The sequence below is a fragment of the Nicotiana tabacum genome, chromosome 22 (assembly GCF_000715075.1).
Source record: "Nicotiana tabacum cultivar K326 chromosome 22, ASM71507v2, whole genome shotgun sequence".
NCBI classification, from domain to species: domain Eukaryota; kingdom Viridiplantae; phylum Streptophyta; class Magnoliopsida; order Solanales; family Solanaceae; genus Nicotiana; species Nicotiana tabacum.
The window spans coordinates 37,549,019-37,560,237 of record NC_134101.1 but is presented as its reverse complement, the minus strand read 5'-3'; the positions used below and the strand labels follow the sequence as shown (position 1 = coordinate 37,560,237).

The 11,219-nt window shown below is 38.3% G+C and overlaps 1 protein-coding gene across 1 annotated transcript; it reads right to left on the bottom strand.

Annotated features, from left to right (window-relative positions):
• Positions 1–2,462: 2,462 nt before the first annotated feature.
• Positions 2,463–3,889, bottom strand: LOC107787913 (acid phosphatase 1). Its single transcript, XM_016609525.2, has 3 exons — positions 3,268–3,889; positions 2,953–3,162; positions 2,463–2,828 (listed from the first exon to the last, which is right to left on the bottom strand). Exons 1-3 carry the CDS (start codon positions 3,684–3,686, stop codon positions 2,654–2,656), a joined length of 804 nt encoding a protein of 267 aa, XP_016465011.2. The 5' UTR covers positions 3,687–3,889; the 3' UTR covers positions 2,463–2,653.
• Positions 3,890–11,219: the final 7,330 nt, after the last annotated feature.

Below are 11,219 nucleotides of genomic sequence, written 5' to 3'. Positions count from 1 at the left end.
AGGTCTTTCTTCAATAAAACTCTACCATTCCCGGCAAAATATGGCACTTTGGCTTAAAAGTTTCTGCCAAAATGATTCCGTCCTCTCCATCCAGCATGGTGTTCATATTCCATATTTTGTGTTCCTTCCAATACAGGGACCATTTTCTATGGTCCAGTTGTGTAAATGGAGCAATACAGGGTGCGACGGTCGTCAGGTGAAGGCGGTCCCCTCGGGAGTGTATCACGACGGAGGGCGTTGATTGATGGTTCAATACGGAGGCGACGCTTACGACGGCGGCTTTCGACAGCGGCTTCTTCGGCTGAGGAAAAAGGGTATGATCGCTTAGGGAGAAGGAAGTTAGGGTTTTGAGTGACAGTGGTCTTGAGCTAGCCTTTTAATTAGTTTTGGGCTGTTAATTATATGGGGTTATTTTATGGCTATCAGATGATATAAGTTTGGTCCTAGTGACTACAAATGAACTTTGATCAAATATTAACCCATCAAATAAAAAATTTGGATCCTTTTTTAGTAGCTATTGAGTTCTGCCCTCCAAGTTGAACAGAAGCGAACTTGGCAAGTAGCCAATTTGAACTGAACTTACCGAGCTTATCTTAGATCCTAATATATAAACATTAAGAAAATCTAAGTGCGATCTAGAAATCCCACTAGTCGTATTAATGCATAGCGTGCAAGGCTTCTAAAGGTCGAAATATAATTAGGGGGACAATCTATTTCGACAACGTGACTTTGAATAATTATTAACATATTCTAAACCTCTCTCTCTATATAAAATCTTGATTATTATTTGTATTAAGTCCTTGTGATTTTTGTTAATGAGTGTGATCACCTACTAGGCCCTGGCGTTCAATGGGCAAGCAGGCCAAGAGAGCAAACCTACTTATGGGTCCTCGCAAATTCGTCTTTTCCTATGTCGTTTTAATTATTGTCCTAGAATGTGGGGTTCAGAATTATTGCGACACTACCTGACGCCTCATGCGGCCTACTATTATTTACGGTCCACATTAAATAATTTTTTAATATTTTTTTGTGGTTCAAAATATTTTATTTTTTTTTTAGATTTCAAGAACGAATTAATTATCTTTTTTATATATTGACTTTGGCAGTGACGGAGCCACATTGAATCAAGGGGTGTCAAGCGACACATATTCGCCGAAAAATTACTCTATATTACTATATAATTATTTTACATATATTTATTATACGTTGATTACTCTTGAATTTTTGATATATCTAACTATTTATATTTTGACACCCTTTGATGAAAATTCTGAGTCCGCCACTGGCCCTTGGAATAAATAGTGTTGGAGTATGTGTAAGGGGTGTTTATGTGAAAGATAGTAAAGATTAATATGGTCAATTTCATTGCTAATTAATGTTAAAATATGAATTTCTTAATCTATGTGAACAACAAAAAATCACTTATTGTGGACCGAAGAAAGTAGTATTTTATCCTCACATTAAATATAGAATACATCACTTGATAGCTAAGTCTAAGTGGACTTTTGGTAGGATGTATTATAAGAAAAATAATAGTACTATATGTATTAGCTTTGATATGATTAATCTCTTGTTTGATAGTACTTTTTAATTTATGTATAACTAATACTATACCTTATTCAGTATTTCAGTGTTATTTTTATACATAGTAAACCATGACATTAGCAATCACAGTTGTTGATATGTGAATAAGCATGTATAAAGACAGAAATGTCCTTTCAAAATTTTTAATACACCAAATCAAAGCGTCGATAAAAAATAATCCCAGCATAACTAATCTCAACATTACTAATAAACCTTATTCATTATCTATTCTTAATCACACTACCAAACGACCTCTAAGTCCTAAGGGTGATAATTGTTTGGTACATTTGGCATAATTCACGGGTAGATCATATCTTAGCTTCACCAACCAAGGGTGAAACTAGAGTATTAGATACTGTGTCCAAAAAAATTTAGTAACTTTTGTTTAGATTTTATATTTATATTAAAAAATCCTTTAAATATATATAATATTAAAGACTTGTAACTAACACAATTATAAGTTCAGTATTAAATTCAAAACACATAAACTTTTAACTAGGTCACCAACTTGTATCCTATTAATCAAATATCAACTTGTATCCTATTAATCAAATATATATATATATATATATATATATAAACGTCCAGGATATCAATAATTTAATGAAAACCTTTCAACATCTAAGCAATATTGCATAGCACGAACCATTTTTATATATAATCGTTAGGTCACGGGTTGTTTTTAAAAACAAGAAGTCATTCCTCCCTTTTTCATTATTGTACTTTTATTAGTTTTTTTATAACTAGCTCAATCAAATTTGGCTATAATAGATAAAATCTGGTGATCATTTAAACTATAAGGAGAAAATGTAGATGTGCGTCATTTAAGATGAAGGGAATAGAATTGCCCAGAAGAAAAAGAGAATAAAATTAAAATCTTGAAGCAAAGCCGTTATTTTATTATAGTAAGAAGAGAGGGGGGGGGGGGGGAGAATTCATACTGTAACAGCGAGCTTAGCGTACGTCTCACATGTCACAACAAAGAAAGCTAGTCCCTTTGTTAATTAGGTAACTGCTTAAGTTAAAATTACTGAGAATCAAGAAAGAAAATATCAGGGGTTTGGATACATCAACCAATGTAGTACATAGGGTCAGGGACTTTAAAAGTACGAGAACCCACGTTTTCTCCGATCAGATCACTCCATTGGTCTCCAATGTTGCCAACAATTCTGTATCCAGCTTTCACTAGCTCTGTTCTCTTGCTTGATTTAAACTCCACTGCTGTTGCCGAGTCGTTATCTCCCCTTCAAGAAGTGTAAGAAAGAAAGAATTAACTTTTGAACTAAAACAAGTCATACACATTTGTGGGACTCTATAAAAATCATCGCATTTGGGGATAAAAAGAAAAGTACACATAAATATACTTACTTTAGTGCAAGCTTTGCCCAGTTACTGTAACCAGCTTTCTTGAGATTGGCGATCCTTACTTGTTTGAAAGACTCTCGAGTCCCTGTTATGAAAACTGGCTTGATTCCAAGAGACAGCACTGTTTTGTATACTCCAAGTATCGAAGGAATGGCAGGTGCTTTCCCCTCGGCCACCCACGCATTAAACTTTGTATTGTTGTAAGGTATAGCCCTGCACAAAAATGCGTGAAATACACTAGTACGCAATAGCTACTAAAACGTGTAAATAATTACACAAAAAGGAATTAATTAATTTTTATGGTTTTTGTAATTTTACCCAAAAGCAACATCAGATCGAGCGTAGTAAGGAAGATTAGAGAGAGTGGTCTCATCAATATCAAAGACCCAAACGTCCTTTCCGTCTCCGCCTAGTTTGAGACTCTTAGCGTACTCAATAGCGGCATTGGCCACAGCCTCACAGTCATGACGATATTGTTTGCCTAATATGTAATGACCTATATAGTTTTCGCATGCGCTTGGCACCAATTTCCAATTTTGAAGGTTGTTAGTCTCTACAGCAAGACGCCAACTAAGACAGTCCAATTGTGGGACGCGATAACCAGCAGAGCCAGTCTGTGGCCTTAGACGGTGGATTTCTACCACTTGGCTAATAACCTCTACATTATTGGAAGTAGAGGCCACTGCAGTCACCGCTACTATAGTTGAAATTAAGAAAAGCAAAGGAAAACACCTCATATTATGGTTTTAACAGAATATGATATGAAGGAGAAATGGGAGAACAAAGAAGATGTTTTGATAAGTTGGTATGTGGTGGCTTAAATAAGACCCTTAATCTCAAAAGCCTCAACTCAACTCAGGTGATCACGTGTTTCACGACATGAATTATGCTTTGTCAAGATCGACTTTCTGTGGTTCTCACTTATTTAAGTACTTTTCATTTCCTTGCCAATCGTACAAGACAATAAATCACAAAGTTTAAAAGATAGAGGGAGGACAAGTGGGAAAAAGAGAATCATCAACGAATATATTTTGTTATTCTTGAATGTGTCTATGCTTAGAGCGTCCATTTGTATTTTGTGTAGTTAAATGTTTAATTTTGACTTGAATAGGTAGGTTATGTTAATTTTATACATGTATGCATTTTCTTGTATATTCAACTCTTTCCAATACTAAATACGCCAAATGGCCAAATATACCCTTTTACTTTCGAAAATGGTCTAACAATACCCCTCGTTATATTATTGGGTTATCTATACTCCTACAGTCATACTTAGGGTTCAAATATACCCCTCATATAAACGGAGGGACACGTGTCATCGTCATGCTGGTCAATTCTAAATATCTTCTAATTAATTATAAAGACTCATTAATCATACCCGAAAAGTAATTTTTTAAAGCAATTTTTTTTTGTAAAAACTGAAATTATTTTTACTAAAAACTAAAAAAAACAAAAATATCTTCTTCTTTTTTTTAGTTTTTACAAAAAAACTGCTTTAGAAAAAATTGAAAAATATTTTCTAAAACAATGTTTTTGAAAAAACCTGAAAATCAATTTTCTAAAGCAATTTTTTTTGTAAAAACTGAATTTTTTTTTACTAAAAATTGGAGAAAAAGAAAATATTTTTTTCCAGTTTTACAAAAAACTGCTTTAAAAAAACTGAAAAATATTTTCTAAAACAATATTTTTGTAAAAACTGAAAAAAAAAACTGAAAAGCAATTTTCTAAAGCAATTAAAATTTGAAAAAACTGAAATCATTTTGAATAATACAAGGGTATTATTAGACCCATTTTATAACGGCAGGGTCATTTTTGGATTCAAATTTAAACGGGGTTATAATTAATCTATTTCGAATACCACAAAATCATTTTTGAGCCTTTTCCCTAAATGAAATGAATTGCGATGCAGTGTTTGTTCTCTAGCACCAACGTGAGTTACGTTGTGACGGTAGTTCTCCTCAATTCATCTCACATTGGGGGGTGTATTAGTGCAGTGATGTTTGGCATATTTCGATATGTGTTGATGTTACTTTGCCCATGCTTTAACCACTTTTTGATGTTATTTAATCTTTAAAACACCCAACATGGTGTAATTATTGGTTTGATGACTAATTAAGTTATGTGTGACGATTTAAGGTGTTCGGAGTGCAAAATATGAAGAAAAGGTGGTTTAGCTAGAGGAAGAAGGGTTGGATGCGTCGCATCCAACCTAGGAAAACATCATCATGCATGCAACCTTAGCAGTGAAGTTGGGCCATCGCGTCTGCCATCGCATGCGAAACTGGGAAGTAGGAGTGAAGCTGGATGCGTCGCGTCCACCATCGCATGCAAGCTGAGAAATAGAGGACAAGGTGGATGCGTCGCATCCACCTTCGCAGGCAAAAATTGAAATGGAGGACAAGGTGGATGCGTCGCATCCACCTTAGCATCAATCCCTGAAGCCGATTTGGACTAGGAATAGGAGAGCTTTGGCCCACGACTTTTGTACGCAATATATAAGCCAAAAAGGCCTCTTTTAGGTTATCTAACAGATTGGGAAGAGGGAAAAAGCCACGACAAAGCTGTGGAGGCCGGAATTCATCAAGTTTCATCTTTCTCCCACCAAACTTAGTAATTTTTATGTTTCTTTGTATGATTTGTTGTTTGGCTACCATGTCTATGTGGAGCTAAACTTCACGTTCTAGGGTTGTGGTTCTTTCATGACTATTGTTATTCGGATATTGATTTTGACTTCTTGATTTATCATATTAGTTTATTTATTCAATCTTGCACTTAATTATTTAATTGCTTGATCACCAATTGAATATTATCTACGAATCTAGAATTGAACTCGAAAGTGGGAATTCTATATTGCATATAGGATTGAGTAGGGCAAGTTCTTGAACTCGGGCATCGGGGAACGGATTCGTGGTTAGGATAGACATATACCTAATTACCTTGCTTGGTTGATTTACAGGAATTATAAATGCGTTCTTGTTGATTCTAACTCCATAGACATATAGGCGTTAGGTTAGCTTGAATAGGCGAGTAAGAACTCGACAGATTCTTATGAGCAATATTAACCCTATCAACCAATAAGCTAGATAAATTAGTCGGTCAATTCAATTGAAGAAAACAATAGGATTGTTAGATAGCCCATAACCCTAGATCGTTTTCATTACATTGATATCATTAAAATCTGCTCTTTCTCTGTTCAAAGTCTATTATTTATATTTTTCTTATTTAATTAGTTGGAATAAAATATTTTTAGATTTAATTCTTGTTTAGATAATTAAGATAGGCTAATTTAGTTAATAGTTAATCATAAGTCCTCGTGGGTTCGACATCCGACTTTGAGTCACTTTATTACTTGACGACCGCGTATACTTGCGTGAGTGTGTTTGGTCGCAACAAGTTTTTGGCGCCGTTGCCGGGGACTTAGAAATTAGCTACGTGACTAAGTTAAGCTTTTATTAGATATTTGTTTTCAAGTTTTAATTTTCAGTTTGCCTGGTTTGTGTCAACGCAGGGTTTACTCTCGAATGCAGAGGAGTAGAAGTGCAAACAACCTCATTCCTCTTGATCCAGAAATCGAACGAACATTACATAGAGTGAGAAGGGAACACGAAGCTAGAACGAGAATAGAAAGAGATTTGGACATCGCAATCCAACCACAGCCAATAGATATGGCAGGCAATGAAGAGCGTCCGGTAATCGAAGCCGCAAGGCCCAATCTTGCGAATATGACTCAGGCTATTGTGAAGCCTGATATCACTGGGCATTTTGAACTCAAACAGTACATGGTACAGCTGATTCAGTCCACAGGACAATATGTGGGTCTATCTCATGAGGACCCGCAGAGGCATATTCAGAACTTCTTGGAAATCACGGACACTTACAATTATCCGAACGTCTCCAAGGACTATGTCAGGCTGACACTATTCCCTTTTTCACTGTTGGGGGAAGCTAAAGAATGGTTGCAAAAGGAGCCCGCGAACTCTATCCACACTTGGGATGATCTAGCAAGGAAATTCCTGATCAAGTTTTTCCCAACTAAGAAGACAAAGTCGTTGAGGAGCCAAATTCTTGGGTTCCAACAACGGGATGGCGAGACACTTCGTCAAGCTTGGGAAAGATACAAGAAACTACTCAGAGACTGCCCGCATCATTGTCAAACTGATGAGGTATTGGGTCACACTTTTGTTGATGGGTTAGATGAAGCATCAAAGATGAATCTTGACTCAGCTTGTGGGGGTAGTTGCATGGCAAGACCGTATAGTGAAATACAACTCCTGCTAAATAATTTCACTGCTAATGACCATAATTGGCAAGGAGAGGGGGATTCACGAAGGGTAATTAAACAGAAGGCCGCCGGTTTGATTGAGCTTGATGACTTTTCCGCCATGAGAGCCGATATAGCAAAATTGGCAAATCAGATGAATAGAATGACAACACAACAAATGCAACATGTACAACAGATGTCTATTTGTTGCGAACTATGCGGAGACAGTCATATGATTGACATGTGCCCCACGAATCCTGAATCTATATACTATGTGGGACAACAAAACAGAGGTCCTATGAATCAACATGCGCAATATGGGAACACTTACAACCCAAACTGGAGGAATCATCCTAACTTCTCATGGGGCGGAAGTCAACAGAATCAGTATAGGCCTCAAGGGAATTTTACTCAACCTCAGAAGCCACCCCAACAAATGGAAGAAAGTACGAATGACTTGCTGAAAAAGTTGTTACTAGACAATCAACAGCTCAGGACCGATTTCAGAAATCTTGAGAGGCAAATGGGGCAGTTAGCAGCAAACCAAAATACTAGATCTACAGGCTCACTTCCCAGTGATACAGAGAAGAACCCTCAAATTAATGCAGTTACACTTAGAAACGGGAGGGAACTAGAGGAAGTGCCAAGGAAGATAAAAGAAAAACCTATACCTGGGGGGAGTTGACACCTAAGGCAACACAAGAGTCAAAGGAAGATGATGCAAGTTCAGAGCGAATGGAGGTTACAAGGCCACCACCACCTTTCCCCCAAAGATTGCAGAAAAGGAATGACGATCGCATGTTCAACAAATTTCTCTCCATGTTGAGTCAGGTTCAATTAAATATTCCATTAGTGGATGTACTTCGTGAAATTCCAAAGTACGCTAAGTACATAAAAGACATAGTGGCTCATAAGAGGAAATTGACTGAGTTCGAGACGGTTGCACTTACTGAGGAATGCACATCAAGGGTCCAAAACAAGCTTCCCCAAAAGCTTAAGGACCCTGGCAGCTTCACTATTCCAGTACAAATCGGTAATATTAACGTGGGACGTGCTCTGTGTGATTTGGGTGCAAACATAAATCTGATGCCGTTATCCTTGTTTAAGCAATTAGGTCTGGGAGCTCCGAGACCAACCACCGTGATGTTGCAATTAGCTGATAGGTCCATAGCCTACCCCGAAGGAGTGATTGAAGATGTGCTGCTGCAAATTGGAAAATTCATCTTCCCAGCTGACTTCATTATTCTAGACTTCGAGGCTGATGAACAAGTTCCAATCATATTGGGACGACCTCTCTTGGCTACTGGCGATGCAATAATTAAAGTGAGAGAAGGGAAAATGATTATGAGAGTGGACAACGAGGAGGCAGTCTTCAATGTCTACAAAGCAATCCAACTCCCCCGCCACTATGAGGAGCTCTCTATGATATCTGTGGTGGAGGTGGATGAGAAACTTCTTAACACGAGTGTATATCTAGGCGACTGTTTAGAAAAAGCAATCATGCTGTTTGATAGCTTGGAGATGGATGATGAGGTTGAGGAGATGAAGGGAATCCTAGATACATCATGTGGTTACATGCAAGGAATAATCCCGTTTGAGCCCCTGAATAGGCCAAGTGGCCCCCCACCAAAGCCGTCAATTGAAAAAGCTCCAAATTTGGAACTTAAACCCCTACCCCCTCACCTTCAATATGCTTATTTGGGAAGTTCTGACACTTTACCTGTTATTATTTCTGCTCACTTGTCTAAATTACAGGAAGAAAAGCTATTAAGGGTGTTACGTGAGCACAAGCGAGCAATTGGGTGGACAATGTCTGACATTAAAGGCATTAGTCCAGCTTTCTGCATGCACAAAATCCTCATGGAGGACGGACACAAGCCGAGTGTAGAACACCAACGCCGACTAAATCCAATCATGAAAGAAGTGGTAAGGAAAGAAGTGATTAAGTGGCTTGATGCAGGTATTGTATTTCCAATCTCTGATAGTAAATGGGTAAGCCCCGTTCAATGTGTGCCGAAGAAAGGGGGATAACCGTAGTAGTTAATGAAAATAATGACTTAATTCCTACAAGAACTGTAACTGGATGGAGAATTTGCATAGATTACAGAAAACTAAACAATGCCACCCGGAAAGACCACTTTCCCCTGCCTTTTATTGACCAAATGCTTGATAGATTAGCTGGCCAGGAATACTACTGTTTCCTGGACGGTTATTCGGGGTATAATCAGATTGCTATAGCCCCAGAAGACCAAGAGAAAACTACATTTACATGTCCTTATGGCACGTATGCGTTCAAGAGAATGCCCTTCGGTCTTTGTAATGCACCTGCGACTTTTCAAAGGTGTATGATGGCTATTTTCACTGACATGGTTGAAAGATATGTAGAAGTATTCATGGACGATTTTTCTGTGTTTGGATGTTCTTTTGATAGTTGTTTGATGAACCTTGATAAAGTGCTAGCTAGGTGTGAAGAGACGAACTTGGTGCTAAACTGGGAAAAGTGCCATTTCATGGTACGTGAAGGTATAGTTTTGGGGCACAAGGTTTCAAAATATGGTCTACAGGTGGATAAAGCAAAGGTGGAGACGATCGAAAAATTGCCTCCGCCGACATCCATCAAAGGCATTCGCAGTTTCTTGGGTCATGCAGGTTTTTATCGTCGTTTCATTAAAGATTTTTCGAAAATTTCTTCCCCTTTGTGCAGGCTTCTAGAGAAAGACGTTACCTTCAAGTTTGATAATGCATGTCTGAAAGCATTTGAGGAGCTGAAGGGAAGATTGGTGACTGCACCAATTATCATTGGCCCCGATTGGGCACAACCATTTGAGTTGATGTGCGATGCAAGTGACATAGCAATTGGAGTGGTGTTGGGGCAAAGGAGGGATAAAATCTTTCACTCCATTTATTATGCAAGCAAAACTATGAATCCAGCTCAGATGAATTATACAGTGACTGAAAAGGAGTTGCTTGCAGTGGTGTGGGCTTTTGACAAGTTCAGATCCTATCTAGTGGGAACCAAAGTCATCGTCTACACAGATCATTCAGCTATCAGATACCTATTTGAAAAGAAAGACGCCAAGCCGAGGCTGATTCGTTGGGTCCTCCTCTTGCAAGAATTTGACTTAGAGATCCGAGATCGAAAAGGGACAGAAAATCAAGTGGCCGATCATTTGTCCAGATTAGAGAGCCGGAACCATGTAGCTGAAGGAGGGTCAATTAAAGAAACATTTCCGGATGAGCAAATATTGGCAATCACCTCAGGTGAAGCCCCATGGTATGCAGATTATGTGAATTTTATCGCAAGTGGGGTAACGCCACTAGAATGGACAGCTGACAATAGAAGAAGATTCCTACATGATGTAAGGTTCTACGTGTGGGATGAGCCATTCCTATATAGGCAGTGTGCAGATCAGTTGGTGAGAAGGTGTGTTCCTGAGGAAGAGATGAAGGCTATATTACATGACTGCCATGCGTCACCATATGGAGGTCATCACGGCGGGGATAGAACCGCCCAAAAAGTGCTACAATCAGGTTTTTATTAGCCAAAATTGTTTAAGGATGCACATGCCTTCGTTAAAAATTGTGATAGATGCCAAAGAACTGGAACTATCACGAGGAAGCACGAGATGCCCTTGCAAAATATACTGGCGGTAGAACTTTTTGATGTTTGGGGGATTGATTTTATGGGACCATTCCCATATTCTAACGGACACAGATACATCTTGGTGGCGGTCGACTATGTTTCTAAGTGGGTAGAGGCCATAGCTCTTCCTACTAACGACGCAAAAGTTGTGGTAGGCTTTGTAAAGAAGCACATCTTCACACGTTTTGGGACCCCAAGAGTGTTGATAAGCGACGGGGGAACTCACTTTTGTAACAAACTGCTGAATAATATTCTTGCAAAATACGGAGTCAAGCACAAAGTTTCCACTGCCTATCATCCCCAAACGAGTGGTCAAGTAGAAGTTTCCAACAGAGAGGTCAAGCAGATTTTGGAAAAGACAGTAAG